This window comes from Scomber scombrus, chromosome 14 (assembly GCF_963691925.1).
Source record: "Scomber scombrus chromosome 14, fScoSco1.1, whole genome shotgun sequence".
Taxonomy (NCBI): domain Eukaryota; kingdom Metazoa; phylum Chordata; class Actinopteri; order Scombriformes; family Scombridae; genus Scomber; species Scomber scombrus.
In genome coordinates, this window is record NC_084983.1 from 23823042 (window position 1) to 23848401 (window position 25360).

General features: G+C 39.0%; 1 protein-coding gene across 4 annotated transcripts in view; it reads right to left on the reverse strand.

The window, feature by feature from the left end:
- Positions 1–291: 291 nt before the first annotated feature.
- Positions 292–25360, reverse strand: part of gabrg2 (gamma-aminobutyric acid type A receptor subunit gamma2) — a 50062-nt gene continuing 24993 nt past the window's right edge. Inside the window, exons 6-10 of one of the 4 annotated variants that reach the window (XM_062432637.1) lie at positions 23950–24087; positions 7808–7960; positions 5390–5595; positions 3227–3250; positions 292–570 (exon numbers count right to left, since the gene is read on the reverse strand). In XM_062432637.1, the coding sequence (XP_062288621.1) occupies positions 292–570; positions 3227–3250; positions 5390–5595; positions 7808–7960; positions 23950–24087 (800 nt within the window). Of the gene's footprint in view, positions 574–3226; positions 3251–5389; positions 5596–7807; positions 7961–23949; positions 24088–25360 lie in introns of all 4 variants that reach the window. The other 3 variants (XM_062432635.1, XM_062432638.1, XM_062432639.1) reach the window with 3 other exon arrangements.

The following is a 25360-nucleotide window of genomic DNA, read 5'->3' on the forward strand; positions in this document are numbered from 1 at the left end:
AAACAAAAAAACAAACAGAACTTAGATTTGTGTTAATCGCTCACACAATCAATGTTTTCACAACACCTCTTCATGCCAGTTAAATGTAATGCTACAACATTTGCAATGTCTGTCAAAGTTAATTAAAATGAGTAAAATTCAAAGAGATTAAAACATAGTAATGAAAGGGAATGCTCTAAATCGAATCATTGGGTATTTTAGTGGGTCCCCTCTTTTAAAATGTCCCTTGCTGGCGCAGAGCATATGTAGAATGAAATGAGCTGAATGATAAGGCTGGATACACACCCGGGCCTAGAGATAGAGATAGGAGACCCAGTAGACCAGGTTGAAGAGACCAAATGCAGTGGGGAAGAAGATGCGTGCATACGAGTCTATCTTTGCAACGCGGATGTGCAACCTGCCATGCCGCCAGGCTCCAGAGCGGCAGTCTTCGAAACAGCAGAAGAAGCTGGTGCAGTCCTTCCCGTCCAGACACTCGTAGCCATACTCCTCGTCTCGCTCCTGCATGTGCGTGGCGTTGTTCATCTGAATGGCTGTGGCCGAACGTGGGCGGATGTCTACTGTGGGTGTCTGCTTTTAACAGAACAAAATGACACAGTTAGCCACCAGAGCCCCAGAGTGCCATTATCAAGACCTCGCTAACTTAACAGGGGACCTAATTTGAGATGCCATTTTCACTCTCTCACTTAATTTTCTGTCATTAGTGCAGTGAAATGCAATTTGCACCTTAAACTTGCCAATGGGCCCTTTTAATGTCAAAAAATACAAATACACCCATAACTACCTCCTGTGATTGTAATTAGTGAGACTTATAGTGAACAAGGGTCAATCCCTGTGGACCCCATGATGCGAATTACACCTTTGGGCTCGAGGATAGCTGGTGGCTGAGGCAATCATACTATTTTTAGTAAAGGAGTCCATATTACTTTGTTTGGCAGCTATATAAAGCTAGTGCTGGGCAACGCCACTTCATTTTTAACATTCAAATTATGCTACTGCTGCACAACATTAGAAATGCTGTTAGAACACTCTAAAAACAGATGACTGTGCATAATTTGTTTAAAAGCACAAAATATATTTTTAATGCCCAGTGACTCAACAGAATGTCAGAATTTGGACCTGTATGGGTGTTTTAAGCATTTATTTTTGAAATAAATGTATACAATGTGTTCTAACTGGCTTATGATGCATCCTAAAGCTAAGCTTTGGGAGGAGCATCTGTTGGCAGATGTGTTGCTAACAGTATTTCTCCAGCCCACTCTTTCTGTCACTCTTTCTGTCACAAATGGGTTCAAGTAAACCTCCCTTTCAAACTGTGCTCACCACTGGAGGGCACATGCTTTTCATTTGTGAAGATTCCTAAAATAGGACAGTGACATCAGTGAGTCTGTGGCCCTGTCATTCTACAGGGAGACAATTAGTATTCAAATAGGCGGTTTACATCAGCTTTTATCTCAAAATGCCATGCCACCTTTGCACAAATTGGAATTCTGGCTGTTTGGCAGATTAAATGCTTTCCCCCCCTTTGGCAGAAATGGCAGGTTCCTTGACCTTGCTGATAAACTATGGTGTCAAGCTCACCATTTGAAAAAGACACACTAAGCTGAGCATACTCCACAGTTCAACTTCTAAGAATTTCACATCACTGCTTTCCCTCAAGAAAGTGACTAGTAGCTGTCAATTAGTTTGATCTTAGTTTTTTTTTCTTTTTAACGTTGGAACAATATTCTATATATGACTGTACTAGTACTCCAGATATCTTTTACAGCTGTCTGTATGCTTTGTGTTAAGAGAATAGAAATACTTATGAAGTTCTTTTTGAATTGCAACAAACATTACAAAACTGTTGGATACAAACACTAAATGTTTTTTTTTTTTTTTTATTTATTTTATCACATAAACATTTTTATTCTGTATCTTCAGTGAACATGCTTGCTGCAAAAAATGCCATTGCACTTTTAGTTTGAACATAACATTATCTGCTGTCAGCATGCATCCTCAAACAAGCTTAAAAAACTTAAACTTGATTTAATTGTTCATTCCCTAAAGCTTCTCATTTTGCCCAGCACTAGTGCACAAACCTGCTGTCCCTTTGAAAACGATACATAACCACAAACAAAGCAACATACGGGTTAGTTTCAGCATTTTTGTCCTCATTAACGGACAGTATGTTGAGTTAATGAGGGGATTAGCAGAACAGGTTATGACTCAGTTCTCAAAGGGGATTGGTTGCACTGTAGGAAGCGCAGCGGAAGCTCAAGCAGAAGGAGCATTAACAGCATCCTGCCGCATGGCCTGGTCAAGCTGGGCTGTGCCGAGTTGGTGTTAGCAAAAAAAAACAAAAAAACAAACAACAACACAGTGGCATTGGCAACTTTAACTGGCTGAAAGTAGACAACCTCTCAGAAAAGACAATGGTGGAAACACTTGGGATCATTACTGGAAGATCCCTTGGCTTATGTTAAATATTTGATGGTAGTGTTTCCATATTGCAGGTGGATTTTTCTGTCTTATGAGACCCCAAAACTATTCCTCCCAGTGAAATTTTGATGTGGATATCTATGTGGAAAAGCAAATTATCTTGTCATGACTTTTGTGTTAGTTTAAATTTAGATCTTTGCTTGCACCCACCCAGCCTGGATGCTTTCTGGGTGTTTGAAGATTACCATGTGTTAATCTTCTGAATGGACCTCCAACTCTAATTAGACTTAGCACAGTTCAGGGGTTGTCTGTTTCAGTCTGTTAAGGCTCTGCTGACTCTGTAAGAAGCGTCAGGTTGAGAAGCCCAACAAACACAGAGGTAAAGATTTACTCGCAGGAAAAGGGAAAGAAGAGGAAGCTGTTGCAGCGACTGCTAGTTCACTGTGGTTACAACAACAACAAAGAGTGAAACAGGACAGAGGGAGCCAGAATGAGTCCACACTAGGCCTGGACTAGTACATTCCTCTGGGCACGGGATGTGTGGGATGCTTATTTGAATTTTAAAAAACGGCATAAGTACGTCTGGCTGGCTGCCTCCGCACTGTGCACTGCAGAGTGCACTTTTTTAATGTTATCTCTGATACCTATTTAGTAACTGAGGAGGAGTACAATAATAATGCAGAAAGATAAGAAGGGGATAGAGAGAGGTGTATCTGCTGTAGAACAGACAGAAAAGCAGTGAGGTGCTGGGGGCTCAAAGAGCCAAAATGCAGCAGACACATGCAGTCAGACACAGGCAATATACCTTTGAGGAAAAGAGCCGGAGGAGCTTTTGTCCAGACAGGAAACAAAGAATACATGGAATTGAAAGAGAGTCACACATAAACACAAAGAATACATGTAAACAGAGAACATAAAACATCAATAAAAGGAAAACTAAACTGAAACACAAAGATAATGTGTGAAGATTACAAGTACTGTACTATTTAACTCAAAATGGAAAGATTAGAGATATACTGTAAAGAGACATACATGTCATGAACAGACACGGGGAAATGCATGGTGGGATAAATGTATCTCACATGCTTCTTACATCAGGATCACCTTTGGAAAAATGTCAGATGCAAAACTTGAGAGATTAAGTAAAATCTATCCAAATACTATTCGTGAGTTGACTGTAAAGTGGTGGCGATCTCAGTGAGAAATAGAAACGTGACTTTTTGTTGTACTGTACCAGCAACTTAAAAAACCAAAACACCACATTTTCATATTAAAGATACAATATGTAATTTCTGCCACCAGGGGTCTCTCAATCAAAACATTAACAAAAGATGGTGTTTGGGGTCATGGGAGTTGTTTTCTTCATTGTTGGAAAAAAAAAAAAAAAAAAGCTTCTCCCAGTTAGGATTCCTTCAGTGTTCATCGTTCAGGGTTTTTTTCTCCATCTTTTCTTTTACAGGGGTTAACGGGTAAAAACACTGAATAAAGCATTTCCACATTAAAAATCTGTTTCCTTAACGCTGTTCAGCAGACACAGGAAGTCTGGAGAAAACTGAATAAAAGTCCATTTATGAGAGTTTCTGGCAGATACGCTGGCATATTATCTTTCGCTGTTGTGGCAGATAACCACAATGCCGACACATGCACACTCTTTGGTAGAGGTGGTATGACCCCATTGACAGATGGGAATGACGGAATAGTTACATATATGGCTTTAACTCGTAAGGATTTGATAAAATAAACAAGCTGATTAATTTCATGTTGTGGCAATGCTTCACTGTGTTTTAAAAGAAATGAATGAACTGATATGAGGAAATCTGATCATCCGAAATTCATCAGCATTTTTACAGGACTAACGTCACATGGAGCCCAAGCAACTTACAGGAGGTAAAAGAAACTCTTGAAGTTCTCGATTTATATTTCCTTGATTTCCTGTCATTTCCATATTTTTTTAACTATTCATGAACATCAAAATAATTTTAGTCAAAGACCTCCTTTCATGGCGTACTTCTTTCTTCCCACATCTTGGCAAGTCATGCAGAGAACCTAGAAAGGCCCCTCTGAGATAGCAAACTGGCATTACACCTTCCACTTCATTATTCATGTATCCATCCACGAGACACTTAGACCATGTGCAAAACCTTACAGTTACAGGGGCTGAAACTAGAGCGCCCCACTTTTCCCTCAAGTTCGAGTTCGATACTTCTTTTCACCCACTCACAGTATACTTAGAAGTTTAACATTTAATATCTTTAAGGTTTTTTGAATCCAGTCCAAAAAAATGCCATGACTTCAAAGTTGGATTTCAGTTACAACAACCCTTAAAAAAAACAAGATAACTTGGTTTATAAAACTGCATAACAAACTTTTTTTCCACTTCAAGTGGTAAATTTGGACTAACTTTCAATTATAAATCTTAATTTCTAGAACCATACGCCAACTCTAGCTGATTAGGGAGAAGTGCTAGTCTTCCTGACGAGGGTCACAATTCCCTTCATATATTTGGCGAGAGATCATGGCTTGGTTGAGGGGCCATGATCACTGAGGGATTTAAGGCTCATATGAGACTTACTCTCCTGTCATGTGACGTGGGTCTAAATTACAACTGTAACAGATGTGTGGCGGATTAGGAGAAGGTTCAAGCTGAATGCCTCGCTCATTGAGCAATTTGAGATGGTGGCCTCTGGGAAGATGCTCCCTTAGTGATACTAAGCACTGTATAGCTTTTTTCAAAGGCGTATCCCAGTGCTGTAATACAGTAGGGGAGTTGGGGAGAGTATGTGGGTAATCCTTGACCTTTCACCTAAATGAAGGATACTGTAAACATTGTTAGGATATTACACATTCTAATATAGTGCATTAATCTAAAATATATTGTTTGTAGCTGTATTGTTAAACTGAGAAACCGCCCTTTATTAAAAATATGAAAAAAAACAACAACTTCAGTTAGTTTTAGAAAGACACTCACCGGGTTTTTCTTCTTCCTGTCCTTTTTTTCACTTGGCTTCCTGTTGCTGACAAAGTAGTGCAGCGTGCCATACTCTATTAGTGCGGCAAAGACGAAGATGAAGCAGACGGACACAAACAGGTCCATGGCTGTCACATAGGAGACTTTTGGGAGAGATTTCCTGGCAATGGTACTCAGCGTGGTCATAGTCAGCACAGTGGTGATGCCTGGTAATAATATTGGAGAGATAAGAGAAAGTTAGATCAGTTAAATCCAGAGTAACCAGAGATGTGTAATACAAGCTCAGCCACACCAAGCTCAATGGTATTTCATGGTCAATTTTACATTTCACATTTATATATGATGTAAAAATTACTCCTAGTATTTTCTTCGTTATTACATTTGTAAAGGAGTATTTCCTTAGAAGCCTGCTTGTCTGATATTGTTAAAAAAATAATAATTTTGCAGTTATAAGGAGCTGAAACAACACTGGAAATCCAAAGGCAGATTCAAATTTGGAGTGGATTTTTAAAATAATTTTCACAGATTGTGGACCAGTTTTTTCAGGTGTTAATACATGTTTTAATTCATATAGTTATAACATTTTTTTTAAGAACACGTCCTCCTGGATGTAAAAAACATCACTATAAAATTGAAATTGCATGACTGAGGGTCCAGATGTTTCAATGGGAGACATATTATCTGTATTCTATTATGTTGTTCAGAAATAAAAAGCCAGGTATTTATTTTTACAAAATTCCCTTAAAACCTGTGATGACATAAATTTAGGATTGTTCCAAAAACAAAACAAAAATGACACCCAATAGATTAATTAATTTAGGTTTTAAAACTGAGACAATGCAGAATAAAAATATTACATTTTCAATTGATGTATGTTTAAAAAAAGAGGATTAATGGCTGTTTAATTGCAAGCTCTTAACAGTTAGATGCCTGTGATGGAGGAGGGAGCAGCTGTTTAACTGTCCCCTTGATCCACATACTTTACTGGTTTATGGTTCAGCTGCCATTGACCAAACTGACATACTACATTTATATATCCGCCATCTGGTTAACCCTCGCCCCTTTATACTCACTCTGTGTGTCTGTAATGATAATATGGATGGAGGCCGGCTGATGGCAAACTGATACAACAGATTAGCACCAACATCTGCAGTAACAACCCACAAACAACAACAAACAAAACCCCCTCCTTCCCTTAAACAGACTGTAAGAGTTGCCTTGTTTTTTACACAGTAAATGATTTATGTCTAAATTTAATGTGGACTGAAATACATCAGTCTACTTCAAGATTATAATACTGCAGTATTGTGAGTGAATTGATATATTTCTGGGTGGCATTGAAGGATTAAGAATTATGTCATCTGCACTAATCCACTCCCTCACCACCTGGCTGCTTGTACCTCCTGCATCATCTTTCGAAGAGGAAATTAAGATATTTGACTCTGTACAATTTAAACTGGGAATAAATAGTGTTATTATTTCGACTGCGAATCACGTCTGGAGCTGCAAAACCTTGAGAAAACAAAACAACCTATTTTTAGAGAGACTAATGACGGACAAACTAATGATGATAGTGAGGTAGAATGAGGGCTTATGCCTGCAGTGATTGTTTTACATTCACTTGTGCTCGCTAATGATCGCACCACATGGACTTGAGGTCAGAATTTACAGCCCTGAGGGGCAATAAGGAGAGCTGACTAAGGGAAATGTACCCAACTGCATCACGAATGAACTTCTCAGGATGTCCACTGGATGCCAAGGGCAAGTTCAAGAGCTGACAAATTTCCTTGAAATCCTCACTTTTACCCTCTTTTTCATTCCGTGTCCCATTTTTGCATTCAGTGAAGAGGCCACCTGCATTAATATTGTGCTGAGGTTGCATCTCTGCATCTTCCCTGCTGTATTGCATAATTAATGCCTCATTAAGGCATGCATGAAAACATATGTGCCAGGATAGGCTCTTCTAATCAAGATGGACTAGATTCCTAAGAAGCTGCCCTGTCTCAGAGGGGGGAAACAAAATGAGGAGGAGAAGAGAGGATGATGAAGGAGAAGACAAAAGAAAGGGAGAGAACAGCAGGAAGGAGGAAGCTTATGTAGACTGCTCTTCAATATGAGATGTTGTGTGTCCACCACAGGGTTCTTGACGTATTTCACAGTAGGGAGTAATTAAGGGCAAGATGGCTAATGAACCTCACTGGTATAATTGCAGCATGTATGTTTGGGCTAGGTGGGCTGATTATGTAAAAGAAACAAAGGCAAAAGGGCTCTGTCAAGGCTGATATTACAGAAAAGAGGAATATACAGCCTAAAATAAAATAAAAAGTAAATTATTTATACTAACTGACTCTGCACTTTTAAAACTGCATTTTCTATAAAATATCAAAGTCTTGTGGCAGACTTTGCATCGCTTTTTACCTAATGATGTCCTGGCAGGAACTGCATCCTTGTTGATCCAGAATGAGACCCAAGAGAGGACAACGATCAGAGTGCATGGGATGTAAGTCTGGATGGTGAAGTAACCCATTCTCCTGCTCAGGTCAAAGAACACAGTCAGCACCACATAGTCTCCTGAAAAAGAGGTAAAGAAGAGGAGAAAGGAAAGTGTGAGGGCATTGTGCAGTGTATCATGAAACAACGGATATATTAAGATTACATTAAGGGTTAAGTTCACTACATAGGTGTAAAAATTGCAGTGATTTGGCATTGATATTGATGTTCATAGTTCATACTATATACATGATACAAGGACAAGATAATTTAACACCTTTTGAGAAAAGGTAGAAATTATATAATATAGTACACTCTTTACCTAATGTATGAAGTCATATCATATCTTATTATGACCAAATAAAGTTCTCAACAAAACACCAAATGTACATTAAACAATCTGTTCGATCACAGAATAATCAAAACATTATGTTGTGCAACCAAAAACTTCACTGCGTGTTTGCCAAAGGCAACTCAAGCTTGTACCCAGCCAAATCTTAAATGAAATGGAGTGATTGAGAGAGCTGCAGCTGGTCTGACTTGGACAACACACACACACACACACACACACACACACACACACACACACACACACACACACACACACACACACACACACACACACACACACACACACAAACCCTCGTTTCCTGCCAGTAGTTAGCTGGAACATGAACACCGGCATCCAGCTGATGATGAGCCATCCCTGGGCAGGCTGTCTGACCCCAGCAGATGTTAGGTGTTTAGAGGTTGAGGTTAGCTGAGCCCAGATAGACCTGACCATGACAATATGAATAATCTGGCCTGCCTGTTTAAAATGCAAGCTAAGCATGCATGCATGCAAAATTGCACACCGGAATCAGGATGTATTGAACCAGGACCTAACGGAGAGACAGGCATTTAAATGAACAAACTCGTAACTCACAGACTTTCAAGTGGCATCCCTGCCAGCTTGACAATACGGCAATGCTTGCCAATAGCTAGTGTCCCCCATCACTGTCTACCTATGTACCCTACCCGTCTGTCTGTTTCTCTGGATTTAATGGCAGTTCACTGCTGGCCTCCAGCTCAGTCAGATGTCTGCTAATTGATTAACATCAAACTGTTAACATCGTCGGAAAGCTACCCTGGCCTCTCACTATGGCTTGTAACCTGCAGGGCACAAACCTATTCTCTCTCAGCCATGTGTCTACATGTGTGAGATGTATATGTGTGTGTGTGTTTAAGCACTGGCAGCACATGGAATAGTCTCTATGCAGCTGGGGAATGAACAGCTGGCTAATAATTTTCCTCATGAGTAAGAGTGCACAACACATACTGCAGTTTATTGAAAAACAGCCAACATCTGTGTATTTGTGTGTTAATGAGAGACAGAGAGAGAAAGAGATGAGACTGTCAGTGTGTATTATGTCTGCGAACATGTGCACTCTGTGTGAGGGAGCACTCGTAGTGTCTGGAAAAGGACCAAAGCCTGTGATTTATCCCAGCATGCACCTCTGTTCACTCAGCCATTGATAGCATCATTAAATAAACCAAGTGTAATAACCCCAGAAGCAGAAACATAACTGTTCATATCTCCACATGTGTTTTCTGCTGATGCAGGCAGGTGCAGGGTATATTATTGCCCGTCGTCTAGGTTAGTATGAGTACTGGAAACATGTGAAGGCTGCTCTCAGGGGTCCCGCAGCCAACAATTTTGTTTTTATTACCATTACATTAGCAAGAGCCCAAAACCAAGACCCCTGACAGCTGAGAAACTGCTGGTTAATACACTTATTCCAGCTTGGTCAGCAGCACAAAGCCTCCTTCCAGTTTCCTTAAACTCTTAATGATAATGGGTCTACCACCACAGGGGTGAGGCCGGCTGGTGTAAGACTCTCCTGCCATGCGCCTCTCCTCGTTTGTTTGCCAGTTTCATTATAGGCCACAGTGCTTGCCAGGAAGACACTTTGAGAAGGTGTTATCGACCAGTGCTCTCTATCCTGGCAGGCTGATGTATCAGTATCAGTTCACCTGCCATTATGGCTCTGTAGTGATGCATTAGTTTGTTTAATGACTTCCTGATTCCACTCAAAACAAAATGGTTTCCAGTTCCCTCACTGGCTTAAGTGTTCGGCCGGGATGTCACAACATTATTGAACACTTTACATTACACAGTGTGTTTGCATGTAGTTTATACTATACTAAGTAGACAAGTGTAGAATTATTATGTTATTCAGTTGTCTGTCACATTATTTAGATGGCATATGTTTTTGTTAAAAAAAAGAAGAAAAAAAAGCAGTCCAGGTGAACACTGGTGAAGTCTTTGTGAGCTGGGGGCTGTAGCAGTGTGTGTCAGTATGCTTTACTACCCCAAGGGGTCGCCAATGCCAAATGGTTTTGAATTTTACACACAGAGGCTTTAAATATTAATGTTACTCAAAGAGTATAAACAGTTTATGGAGCTGTCCCCTCTACACTATCGACATTATGCATGTCAGTGTTATCAATAGTGTCTTCTTGACACCGTATGATTGTTATCAAGCTGCACCTCAGCAAGCTTAATACTTCCAAACATACAGGAAAATACATTTCATTTCTCCTAACTATAGTACAGAAAATATTACTCAACTGAAAAGATAAACGGAAAATATGGCTGTCGTATTGGACATTGCTTATTGTACATTTTAATGTTCTTATAGAAGAATACAGATATTAAAATAATTATTTTGACCATCTTTGTTGCAGGTGCACATGTATCACACCACCATACATATATCCACAACCCACACACTTACACATTTTATATTATCCAAGTCTTCCTTTTATCAGTGAATGAACCCTTTTGCAATCTTCGGTGTTGTGTAAATATGAAAGTATGGAAACATGAAATAAAATAATAACTTAACACCTTTTCTTTTTGTCCATTTAATACAATTGAATGTACCGTAGGTGGTACATGTGTATGCGTGCATGCCTGTGTGTGTGGGATGAAAGGTCCCTGTTTATTTCTCCTATGAGATTGTAGCTGAGGGTATCAAAGCATCCAAGCTTGCGTGCCTGCGTTCCTCCTAATGAGAGCCCTCAAACTAACCTTAGCCAGAACTCCCCATCTGTCAAGGCTACAAGATGGGGGTGTGTTCACAAGCCCGATCACACTCTGTGTTCACGGGTTTTATAGAAAGCACTTCTTTTTCAAGGCTGTTACCACCGAGGTCGAATTTACCTTTGGTGGATCAACAATGAATATAAAGAAGCCGTCATATGATGTCACAGCCTTTCACATGTATCCAACACCGCCCACATCTTCTGTGATCCTCCAGGCAGCTTCAGTTCTTGTTCCTTACTAATCATCAGATCAACTTCAAGTGCTAATTTGTCCACTAACAAGGACCCACAGAGTACAGATCTCTGAGGTCTATCTGGCCATTGTGCCGTTTTTCTCTGTTAATATAATTCCTAAAAGTTCTAATTTCTTATCATCCACTGCTGTAATTGCATGCTATTAATTCAGCCCGTTCCTTTTGAATAAGAAATGCTGATGATAGCTGTTTGAAAAACCAACTATTCAGACAACAGCTCAAATCTATTGTTTGTGTTAAGATATGGTTTGACGTATTTTTATTAAGATCACACATTTCTTTGGCAAAAGCGATTTACTACGAGCTGATGTAATCTACGGAAAGCAATAAAAACTAGGCGGGCATGATCATTCATCAGACAACAGTGTTGCTTTGTTCTTAAAAGCCACAGAGACAACACACTCAACACGCACAGAGCAGAGGGGGAGGATTATTCTTCCAGTATACTGTGGCGGAATTACAAGGAAGTGATATTTTATTATTATTTGAACACAGAAGTTGTTATAGAATGTTGTATTTGATGGAAGAGTATGTTATTGCAGAATAGCCACAGGGAAATTCACAAGAATGAAACATGGTAATTTAAGATTATCGACCTGAATAAGAAATTACATTTAAAAAAACCCAAACAAACAAAAAAAAAACTGTCACATGTGAATGTCATTCTGCTGGCTTCCGGGTTATTAACTGGTGTGGATATGGGCGGGCAGGAGAGACCTGAGGCACATGCTGGCCATCCAATGAAGGGAGACAAGCCAGACACATTGCAGAGCTGCCGACAGGCTGCCTTACTGAGTTCCTCTTCCATCAAGGGTCATCTATATCAGAGGGGACAGCGGATGCTATTTTGCATGTGTGTGTTGGTGAGAAAAGCAGGAGGCTTTGCTAATGACCAGGGTTATGCCATGGCAGGTTGCCAGAGTCAACAATACTTAAAGAAAATGTTAACTCACCACATTGTGTGGCATGACTATGGGCTATATGCGAGTGATTAACTAGTTACCATGGTCTTTGAATTTTGCCTCCACAGGGCACTGCAGCTATTCCTACTTGACAGTGAATGGCGAGATGATGTCACGGCACAAAAAAAGGCACAGCATTGTCACAGTGAGTAACTGCGGCAACACAGCAGCATGATTAAAAACCACACAGGAATCTACGGAGTTTGACTGTGACAGGGGCAGATGATGTTTCTCTCTGAGACACACTAATAGATCTGAATTGAAGAGTTTAGTAGAAATGTTAGAAAAATAATTTAATGTAGCAAGGATTTCTAAGGGATCTTATTTCAGGCCACAGACAAGCATCTTGTCCCCTTCATTTTTTTAAGGTCTCATACAGGAATTTTTAAACAACTCAAACTCCATCTGTGAGTTCTTTTCCATCACGTCATATAATTAAAAAAAACGCCAGCACATTCACAAGCTGCTCTCTCAGTCTATATACGTATTATCTGTGCTCCAGCTTACCTTGTCTAAAAATGGCTTCATTATTTCTTATTCACACACTGAGTGAAGATGCGATTCACACTCATTACATAAGCTCCAAGTTCTTAAATTCAATTCTCACTCTACTTTCTTCCCATGTTTAATATATCAGCTATTTCTTTTTTCGGTCTCATGTTCAGTTCTAACTATTTTGGCTGGATGGACTTTTTCTAACTAAGCAATCATGGCACAGATGACTAAACTTACGTGTCCCACTTATATGTGCTTCTTTAAAAACGACAGATGAGCTGCAAATTAAAAATGAACACATTTAATTTGGAGAGGAGAGCATGTGATGCTGTGGCAGTGACGGAAAACTACTAATAAGCAAAATGACAAAAAGCTTTCCAGAAGCCTTTAGATTGGGAGTCTGTTCAGCTTTGCATATGCCTTAAAACATAGCATATATATCTTAACATATACAGTACCAGTCAAAAGTTTGGACACATTTTCTCATTGAAGCAAATGGGAAGGCATATCCAAACCCTTGACTGTATATATAATTATAGTATATAATTTAGTATATAACACAAAAGTGATATAACACAATTATAGACTTTATGCATGTCAGCTTTTGCCTCTTACCTTACGGTTCTTTTCTGCACACCTAGTGCAGAATACTAGATTTCTCTTTTCCAGGAAAAAAAGCTTCGCAAAAAAATCATGTTACAGCAGACATCAGGAAGAGCAGTGTGTTTGCAATAAATAGAAGAAGCACAGTTAGCTTCAGAGGTAATAAGCACTGTGGCTAAAAAAGCCTGCAAAGCCTCAAACTGAAAATCGAAGGTCAAGGATGTCGCATTGCTGGTAATATTTCTAAAACTGAGAAATTATCTTGTAAAATAGAAAAACTAAAAAAACTAAAAAAACAAACACCAACAGTAATAGCATAATCATGCAAGATGCTTTAAAAAAAAAAAGTCCCTCCCATATTTTCCCCTTTTAAGAGTGATGACAGCAGAAAATATTCTTTGCTCTGAAATATCACACCATAAAATGACATTGTGGAAATGGTCTTACACATTACTGAAGCATTCCGCTGCACAGATTACAGCCATTCACTGTATTTGTCAAGGATGGCAATCAAAACGGAGACATTTGACAGTTTGAAGAAGTTGAGGCAGGCAGCAGATCAGTGTTGTATGTGATATAGAAACATATACTTACAGGAAGTACACTTTTACTATATGCCTTTTTACTTTAATGAACCGTAAGTGCTGTAAAACTATTACTCAATATATTCAGGATAATTTTCTGTCATGATGGCACAATGTTCTTATCTTTACAATAGCAACAATGTAATTTAAATCTAAATTGGATGGATAAGCTCAGACAAATATTGTAAGAGCCAAGACAATCATTTTATTGCCAATGGCTTTCTGTGAGTACAGATTAAGAGTTTGGGATCCCTGGTTTTAAGCGCTGAAATCTAAGCAGTCATATTCAACATACTGACTAAATTTGTCCAAAACTACAACACTGATATATGTCTGTTGAGTGTTGACTGTTGTGATTCATTTTAAGTACCTTCATAATCACAACGCTTTGTAAAAACGCTCCCCCCAAAAAAACCATGAGTATGCTGAGAAAAACTGCTATTTTCTATGTAGCACGCAGTAAATGTGCTCTTTGTACATGATCCCAGCTATAAGCATGCATATTAGCAGTCCGTCCCCTCATAGAGATTCATGGACAGTTTCACTGAAGATAACATATTTGCATGAAGGCAGGTTAATCCTCTCTTAGTAAACAGAGTCCAGGCTTATATGACTTATATGAAATTTAATTGCACTATAGCCTTTGCTAAACTTACCGGTAATAGACCTCTGATACATGATAGCATCTGTGACATGCATTTACATAATATGCACAGAAAAGACATACTGTACTCTACTCAAAGGTTAGTGAAGTTCAAATTCCATATGGCATTGACACTGCAGAGTTTTAATAACACAATAACAGAGAAAGCATGTTTCTGTATTAAGTGTTTTCCTTAATACAGTTCTGTACAGTGTTATAATAAGAAACCTCAAACTGCTCATTCTGTTTTCATTGCATTTCTGAGATTTATCTTCCCATGCCATGCACTGTATTAACCAACAGAGTGTTCCACAGCGACTCTATTCTTTCTAACGGTTAATTACTTGGACACACTGTGTTGCAGAATTATTACACCACGGCCAATAAGTGCACAGTGAGATGAGTATCTAGCACCCTAGCATGAAATTTTATAACACTTTATTGAGCAACGATGGCTTGGCCTGGGTAAAATTGCTCCACAGAGCGACATCAACTTTGTATTGGTTAACCTTCTAAAACAACTTGTTCTGTCTCAACAGATTTGCATGAACGAAGTTATTTTTATGTGTGTGCATGAAATTGCGAGCCTGTACACAAACCCAATTAAGACTACTGTGTAGTAATAGCTATTGTAAAGATTTATAAAGTCCCCCATTCTGCTTGTGTCTCTGAAAAATGGAGCCCATTTGTTCCACTTTACAATAACACTTTTAACAGTAAAACTGATTTCCCTAAGAACAACATGGTGTGAGATACAACACACACATATTATTAATTTATTAATTAAAAGTACAAGACATTTCATTACTTAAATCTGCTCCACCTTGATCAGCTACGTCATTATTATTATAATTATACTGCTTGTATCCTAAAGTACCAGAATATAAGATTATGAAAGGAGCTAATCTGCATTATGAAAACATTTATTTATTTGATAAGATGTCCACACTTTTTCTTTAAAGACGCAACATTTTGATGCAGGATGTTTACATGTAATTGAGTATGATTTTATTTCATGTATTTCTATGATATTTTTTAACAACAGTAGCAGTAAAGTTGTAGTATCAGCAGGAGTCGCAATATTGGCCTTGCACCTGCACCTTCAAGCTTACAAAGTCTGTCATTCCACCCTTCAAAATCTAACACCAACCACATCAACCTAAGTCTGACCTTCCAGTGCTGCTACAGTGGGAATGATACTTCAGATTGACGGATGCACACAAATCTCCATACCACGGCTTTGACCTGTTTTGGTATTGGTTGAACATTCTCTTTTTTTCCTTTTTTTCCTATTTTTTTTTCTTTTCCTTTTCTTTTTTTTCTCCTTGCATATCTCAGCTCAATGACCTCCATCCTTGCCTACAGGCATCTTAACTGAAAGACAAGAAACAACACAACCTCACTCACTTTTTTTTTACGTCCATTTGCTTTCCCCTCTCCCTCTCCCTTCTTGCAAATGAGATGATTTTAATTTTGTAGGCAATATATTCCGGTGTCCTAGTTTATCGCTCTGAAACACATGTTGCAACTGCAGTTCTGTTGTGCAAGGGTTTGGTGTCATTAAAGGGGATGAAAAAATACATGAGTAATAACAGTTCTGTATTTATATATTAAGGTAAAAGGGGGTTTACGACTTGAGTCCAGGAGTGGAGGAATATATGCTGCCGAAAAAAAACAAATATTATTCTATTCCTTGACCTTCAGTCACTGTCCTCAATCCATAATCTTTTGCACCTCATGGTCTGTCCTTTAAAAAATAACAAACATCTGAGCAGGAAACAGAAAACAAAGGACTGAAAATCAAAAAAATCTATTTCTCTAACTGTGTTCTCCTCTACTTTGCACCACAGGCTAGCTTTTACATGCAGGTGGTGGTCGATAGGGAGGAAAACAAGAGCCTTATTTTCCCAAAGCAATCTCCTGTCCTATGGCCTATCACCATTCACTGTTTTCAGGTGTTAATTACTGGCTTATTAGACTGTCAGCTGAGAAAGGCAAGTGAGAGCGAGACAGAGAGGGAAAGCAAGAGGGGGAAGGGGGAGTTAAAAAGTAGGACACAGGAATACACTAGGCGCAAAAAAGAATCTATTTTGCAAGAGTGAGCAGGGGAGAAGGTGTGTATGTGTGTACATTTGTAAATGTGAATACTGTTAGTGTATAGGGTAGTGTATAGGATGTGTGTGTGTGTGTGTGCGGGGAGGAGTGTAAATTGGTATTTAACTTCACAAAAGGAGGATTCTGGCTGAGTCAGAGCATTTTTCCTCCCACTCCTGCCCATCACAACTATCACCCAGAAGCAAGAGGGAGAACGCATAGAGAAAGGGATGAAGGGAGGGAGAGATTAGAGAGCGCAGCTATTATAGCAACAGAGTCGCACCACAGCTAATGGATTGTTTCAGCGCTTCTTAACCTTTTTCCTTCAGCAAAGATTGGGTGATCGTCATCTCGGGAAAAGCTGCAACGTGTTATTACTGTGATTAAATTACTGTTTTCGTATACAGCATAAAGTCATGGCTAACCTATTGTGCACCTATACTGTAGTATTTGTATTTCATTTGCTCAGTTCAGAGTGTTTAATCTGGGGAGAGATGATTAAAAATGTAATTAAAAAAAACAGAACAATACTTTTAAACTTGTCATAATTGTTTGATATAAAGGGTTCAACATGAATCTATAATAGCCCCCCCCCCCCTACATAGAGTTACTCATCAAGGAAACAGGAATAATTTCACACAATATGCTTGAGCTTCCACAGCTGTTTTATTTGATCAGGGATGAAATGTCTCAGTAACAATAAAAAAGAAAAAAATATTGGCATTTGGTTTTATTGCTTTTTGCCTCCCTCCAACTTTTTTTGATTAAACCAGGCAGGCGGTGACAAGCATCCTTGCCTCAGTGGCATCATTTTTTTTTTCAAGGAATTTGATAACATTTTCTCTTTAATTTGCTTTTCTGTTTTTTTTTGTTTATTTCTGTTATTAAACCAGTATGTGTCGTACCCATTACTGAACCACCGCTGGGGGATTTCACAAACCTCCTGACACCAAGACAATAATCCCTCATACCTGTCCCACAAGTGAATTTCCTTAAATGAACACCACCAACACAACACAGCCTTGATGAAAATCAACTAAGATGACACAAAGATCAAATGACAGTGATTTTCTTATAGAAAGACTCCCATACATGGTATATGGACTCATATGTGTACAAAAGAAGAAAGGAGTAAAGAAGAACCGCTCTTCTGACCGTGGCATAAAATCATTTTACACTCTAAAGATTCCATCTTTGGATCTCAGTATGTGATTCCTCACCTTCTATTATTTTATTGCGGCGGAACTGTTTCTATTCTAGTTGTGCGTGTGTGAGAGTGTGTTTGTGTATTTGAGGATTCAATTTTGGTCTAAGTCCCCATTCGCAGCACACAGTACCTAAAGATAGAGCAACGATGCACTCCGCCATGCTATAAAGGGAATCCTTTGGCATGTCAGAGAGTGATTGTGCTTACATGAGTGTGTTTACGTACACTGTGCGCATGGGTGTTCATGTATTTGTTTGGCTGACTGTTTCCCCTCGCTGGGCCACTTCCTTTCAACCACAGTGCCTCCAGATTTGCCCCATCAAAGAATCATCTGCAAACTGTGGAGCTCCGTAATCGGGAGAGGGCCACTGATGTGTCCCTGGGCTTTCTCCACTCAAACTGAATCACACAGGCGGGCGCACACGGACAACAGGGCTGCACGCCATGGCTTTTGGAAGGTCACTCTAAGAATAGCTTTCAATACATGGAGGAAAAAAAAACTTGTACCGAGTGGAGAGCACACACTGAAATGTGCATGCAGGCAAATGGACACATAACAACATTAATTCATGGACACAGGCACACACCAAAGCGCTTCGAACTCAGCTGAACACTGCCAAACACACACTGATATATACCACTGGCTCGTACATATAGCATATACTGTAGTAGTACTCATTTAAAAGGGCAGTAAAATAACCACTTCATGTCCTGCTTAAACCATCACATGATTCATTGCTGAAAGAAGCGAGGGTGGCTGCAAAACAAGACAGAAAGACAGCAAATGGCATGGACTCCATTTATGCTTGTAAGGAAAAAGCCTCTTGCCCATCTAAGCAATGCTTTTTTTAGCTAATTTATTCCACTAATGTGCAGGGAAGATGGGTCACAGCTATAGAAATATGGAAGCAATAGTATTTGATTTGATGTAAATGCCCCACACTGGTTACATTAATCAGTGGAGTTGGATAAACTCACATTAAGTCTTCTTTTATGTCCCTTACATCTACAAAGCACTTGCATCTGTATTGTTTTAATGTATGCATGCAACATACCACTGAAGAAAACGGATGTGCATTAAACAACAACAACAACAATAACAACAAACAGATTATCTCTGTGAAGGACTGAAAGTGTGTTAGCAAATTCCATTCATACCTACAACACTGCATATACATACATACTGTATATACACACATAACACACTTACAGGGTCATACTCCATTCAGATACTTTGCTGACACAAATCTGAAACATAACCTGGAGAGGGATAACAATTATACATTTCTAATTGTTCACTTGCAAAAAACTACCAATAGGAGAGCGATTTTATAAAATGTTGCTTATATTATTATGACATAAAAGACCCAAAATAGATTTGCTATTAGCCTCACATCATTATACACTAACATGGATTCTGTTCTGTCTCTTTCCTTTGCCGGACGAGTAAAATACCAAAAAAAAATAACATCCCTTACAGTTTTAATTCCTTCACCCTTCCCTATGGTTTGTCCACTTCTCTTTTTATCCCCTGCTTTCTCTTTCTTTTCTTTCTGTCCTTATCTGCACTCTGATGTTTCTGATCATTCCTCAACTCCAGCCTGGCAGGAGGGTGACAACATAACTCCCAGCATCAAGCTTAACCCAGTCACAGAAGGGTTAACTGTGAGGTTAACTTAACGACAACATGTAGCTGTGAACATAGTGCCTGCACCCATTGGTAGCATCCTGCACCCAAAATCCTCTGCACCTATGTTATGCTCTTCCTATCGTATGCACTGGTTTCCTTTCAAGGGCCCTCTCTTGTCATAAGCAGCAGTGCATGTTTTAATGTTTTCTGTTTGTTTTCTTCTTGTAGACCTGAGAGTGTGTTCGTGCATTGCACATGTGTGTGTGTGCGTCTGTGTTTGTAAATGCAGGTATAGGCTTCCAGGCACTACAGGCAGCCCTGATGTGAAGTGACATGTTGAGAGACCAAGCCTTTGGACACTGGCTGAGGGAGAGAAAGGAAACCAAATAAAAACAGACATAGCCTTTATATAAAATAAAAAAAAATCTACACTGCAACTGCATCAGAGCAACAGATGGCATATCAACCCCCAGCCCTCTTTCATTACAATATCACTCATCGTTCTTTAATCATACATCACTTTTGCATGATCCTTTTGTATTATTAAAAAAAAAAAAAAAAAAGATACTGTGAGAATATGAGCATAGATACATGAATGTGGGAGAGTAGTGCTTTGACATGTTGAGCCTGGGATAGACTGGCTTGTCTCATAGAATGAAAGGAAATCTCTTTGTCTAGCTATTTGCTACAGTCATCATTGTCTGGATCAGGCCAGTTCACCTACCTGCCTGTCTGCTTACCTTACCTATATGAGGCCCTCTGTTGCCTCACCTGTCCATTTTCAAGCCAGTTAAACTGATGATGATTCAGTGCTGTGCTTGAACAGAAATAATACAGTTGGTTTTTAACTGTAAATAACTCTAACCTTCCAACTTGCCCTTCAATACAGACAGGACAAAGAGCCCTGGAGCGGGCAGAGATTCAGTATCTTGCTCATACATAGACAGCTAAGTATGGTACACACCAGCAGATGCTGAGATGAGAAATTGACCTCGGGGGTCATGTGGTTGAAGAAAGATCTCCCTGCACTACTTTACAGTCCCCTGCTTGCAGAACTCCTTGAGAGATTAGAGAAAGCAGCAGTCGACACAGGAGCAACGTAATGACCAAGCTTCGAATTTAATCTCCAAAAAACAAACAACAAAATAATAATAATAGTGTATACTGTACTTATTTATATGCAGCCTTTCTTTCAATGATGTTTCATATACCATGATGAAAATAAGCCAACAAAGCCATCACATAGATATGGGCTGGATATAACGATAAACAAAATGCTTGGTAACAGTTACACTTGCACTAAATTGTAGTTCAACAAAAAAGCCATTTTAAAACTACCATGTCAGCATCCTCCATATATGTTATCAACTCTAAACAGGACTGCTATTGAATTCACTGCAAATAAATTAAACTTCTGTCAAATAAGTGGATCTCAGTGATCAAATAAGTAAAAGTAGATCATATTAATCACTGTACAACACAACTGTTTATACTGGTTTTCTACACTTCAAATGCATAAAAGGAGCTGACGATGATGCGGCATATTAAGCAATATTCATATATTTCTAGCACACACTTCAGCAGCACTGCCCCGCTGCATGGCGAGTACTTGATGACTAGGTAATAAGGCCCTAAATGACTGCTGCTTTTTGAGACAGATGCTGTGTTCATGAATCTTGAAGCAGGTCAGATACACAAACTGACTGCAAAATGAGACAAGAGATCTCTCAGCCGCAGTCAAGGTTCTCTGCTCTGACAAGAGAGCAGATGGCTGTTTGTGGAAATAACAAACCAGATCAGAGAGAGAGAGGGAGTCAGAGGGCAGTACAAATTCTCCACTACAGCTCGTCCTCCTACACAGATTGCATGTTGTCACTTGAAAAATGTTTTGATTAAAACAGAAAAAAAGAAAATTAAAAGTGTTTTTTTGGGGGTTTTTTGGTTCAGTGAACTCAACTCTCCCCACTGCAGTCCAGGCGATTGGTCATGCACGCTCTCTCCCTCACCTCCCTGTGAGAGTATGGAAATGTGTGAGCATTACATTGCAGTGACTCTCTGTTGAACTGCGGCAAATTACAGACGATTGGGTGAATTAATTTGCTCCCATGGCTTCTTTGTACACAAATGCATAGAAGTGTGTTATTGTGTGTTTCTGAAAGACCTGGTTTGGTTGGCTATCTCTGAACAAATAAGCTTTCTGAAATCTGATACTACCATCAAACTGGTCTTGATCTAAAATATTTGTTAAAAGTTGATGATTCATGGTGTTTTTATTTGTCATCATTATAGAGCACTGGGTTACCTAACAGGGGTAAAAGCTATCATACTCTCAGCAAACACTCCAAACACAATAATACCTCCAACTTGAGGGTTCATAGGAAAACACTATTTATTTGTCCCATTACTACCCACTGACATTATACACTCTTACTTAGTGGGCTCTACATGCACATACAGCTGCATCATCCAAAAACCTCACATGGTCACACACTGTGTGTTCACATTTTAAATGACACATCCCAGTTCTATTTAAAATAATGGGTTTTTTATCCTCCAATTATCTCCACATCTGCTGGACAAAGACACAGGTTTATACACTGGATCCTTACTGGTACCCCCACAAATTGGATACATAAAACCAATGTTACAGACTTTCTAAAACATAGACATACACCCATCTAAAATTAAAAGCACAACGCACTAAGCAGTTTTAAAAAAAGTATAAGCATTTAAAACTGTTGTCAACAGGCTGTAGTTCTCTCATTTTGCTACTTCCCTATTTGACAATCTGCTTTTCACAAGGGAAGCAAATGACTAGACATACTGATATGCAAACGACAGCAAGAATAATGACCCTACTGCCACATGTCTAATACAATGACCTTTTCTTTCTGTAGCCTTTCAGCCTATACTCTAAACAGATGGAGTACAGCCAAAAAGCATCCATTCCCCTCTGATCAATACTCGCATAACACATGGGCTTGAATGAATTGAGTATCCCATAAAAGAAGAATTTACAATGAGCTACAAATGAAAAAAGATTGCCACCGCCAAGCTGCATGACAGCTTTTCTCTTTTAAATCATTTCTAAAGCTGCAAATTTGGTTATCTAAGCAATTAAACAGTGGGATTCATCAAGAGATCTTTTATTTGTAATGAAATAATAGAAACTTTATTTAAACTCTTCAGTCAGTTCCTCTGGATAATGCAACTGATCTAATGGGGGCAAACTGTCCTCCGGCCAAAGTTAATCTCCCCGGCAGCCTATCTTTGATTCACACCGCAGACAAACATAGAGAATACATATATTTCCATGAAGAACATTACATACATTACTTACCGGCATCTCATGAATATAAACATAAACAAACAAGCATATTGACGCAAATGCCGTTTTTGCCCCTCTTAAACATCAACAATGTCCAGGGAAAGCAGCTGTTTTTCCTCAAGCAAACATTCATATTCCTGCATCATTTTTAATTGAATCCAGCCACTACACTATTAAACATGTGGTATGAATGATGCATATATTCCCTCACTTCTTTGTGTATTTTAATGGAATGAAAGACATCTGAATCTGATCTAATATTATTTTGTAAACAAAGACTGTAAAAAATAGCATAACATTTATAACTATTCCACATTGTGGATTAATGTCTTGTCAGCAATCATTCTACGTATAGAGTTGAAAAGTATAGAATATGGAGCAAAATGTTAGCATGTTGATACTACATTAATACAATGGATGTCTGCAAGGGACAGTTGTGCAGTAGCATCCATAATATAGGGGTAGTCTGGTTCAGAAATAGTAATAAATACATAGATTGTGGGTGTAACACTAAGACAGAATTACAAAACATATTCAAAATGTCCTTTTAAGTGATAAAATGAACCATCACGTCCAGAATTATGAAGCCACAGAGGGTTCTATGGAAACAGTATATTTGTTTTATTCATATATGTGGGTAAACAATGAGCAGTCTTTGTATGAAAAAAAACAGTAAGCCATTTTGGAATACTGTTATCCAGTTCTTACAATAAATCCATAGCTCCTGTAAATGTGACCATTCCCGAGTCAGTTTTCTGTTGAAAATCTGTCCATCTGTCCAATGAGATGCAGGAAACCATTATGGATTCTACTCATAACTAAACATGGATTAAAAACATTGCAATTTTGAGATGAAGAGAGTATCAACTTTATTTGGTAACACAGTTGGAGGCACGGAATGCACAGTTGCGTGAGCCTTATAATAATAATGCCCCTCAGATTTTCATATATGAAATGTCACTACGTTCATCGCACGATGATGATGCTGCCTGCACTCGCTTACCCACCTCAGATTAAAAACGTCATTCCCGATATGAATTTTGTGCCATGTAATGCCATTCTAAAATGATGTCTGTCACGCACACATCTGTCCAATGTCACAAGCAGGATGTGTATTCAATCAGCCCTTTACTGAATGACCAAGAATGGAAAAAAACAAACAAACAAGCAATTGTTTTCTTACCTGAGACGGTCCTGACAATCTCAGAGGTGTTCCTCAGGCCCACGAAGGAGAACTGGTAAAGCCTCCAGGAGCGAATGTCCCCAACCTCCACTGAGCTCCTTTTCCACTTGTAAACAATCTCCTCCCTGGGGTAGCCATCTGAACAGGAGACAACAGAGTTAATATGACATGGAGCTTAGCTGAGGAGAGTACAGGAAAGAAGTCCGGTACAAACATGAAAACAATGTTTGTCAAAGACTAACATTCATCCCTTTTAGGAAATATCGTCAGACTTGACTCTATAGATCTGTTCGCTGCTATACAACAAAATATGGTACAAAACAACTTGGTGCAAAATAGTTCAATAGATAACAAAACCATAGAGCACTATCTGTTTTATTTCAGACAAAGCCATACCCACAAAGTCAACTATCTTGCAAATCAACTGTTTCATGAAAGAACCATTACATAACAGACTTCTGCACAACATGTTGACAAAATATCCAGTCCATCTGTGAAGGGAAATCTTCTTTTTTTCTTATTTTTATCCCAAGTATATGTTCTCTGGTGGTGACAATCACAATGGTAATCGTACTTGTTTTTACTGATTAACTTAGATGTGCAGATGCATTATTATAATCAAATCATAGTTCTTATTATAGTTCTTTGTTGGCTTAGTATTTAATTTCTGTCTGGTAGCAAGTTGGATTTGGAATTGGACTCTGTATCCTGTGAACACATGTGATTAAATGCTCCCAACTAAGGTGGTGAAGTATAACCGTGATGATCTTAAGCCAATTCTCTTTAGATTTCAGTCTTGTGTCATCTGCAGTTTAGCGATGAGCAGTGCCATCAGCCATCGAAGGAGTGGCTTGAATAATGCACATGTACTTTCCTTACTGCAAACTTTAAATGGCTTTATGACCAATGTGCTCTCAGACATCCAGTAATGCTGGACCTCAGAGAAGCAGGAGATGGAAAGATCTGCCCATTTGCCACATTACAGCCAGACAGCCAGACAGGCAGTCTCCTCCTTTGCTGGCAGTGCATCCAGGTCAAATTATTGATTCAGTGTTCTTTTGGGTAGCTAGAGCAACAATGCCCTTGTGTGTCATGAATTGACTTTGCAGCTACTTGTGTTCTTAGATAAGTAAGAAATAATATACTGTATCATGTGCAAAGTATAAAGAGATCTGTAAATTATTCAACGTGATACACTGTGATCCATTCTCGTCTGGCCACAGTCAAAACCACTGCAGAAGATCTGAATAGCCCCATGTTCTGTGCCATGTGTTGAAGAAATATGCCACACACTGCTCCGCCTGCTGCTTTTGAGATTGAGCTCATGTACTGTACATCAAGCGGTTTTCGAAGTTCTGAAAACATCCATGGCTTTCATCAAATTTAAATGAATGTTCCACTTTTAGACCCG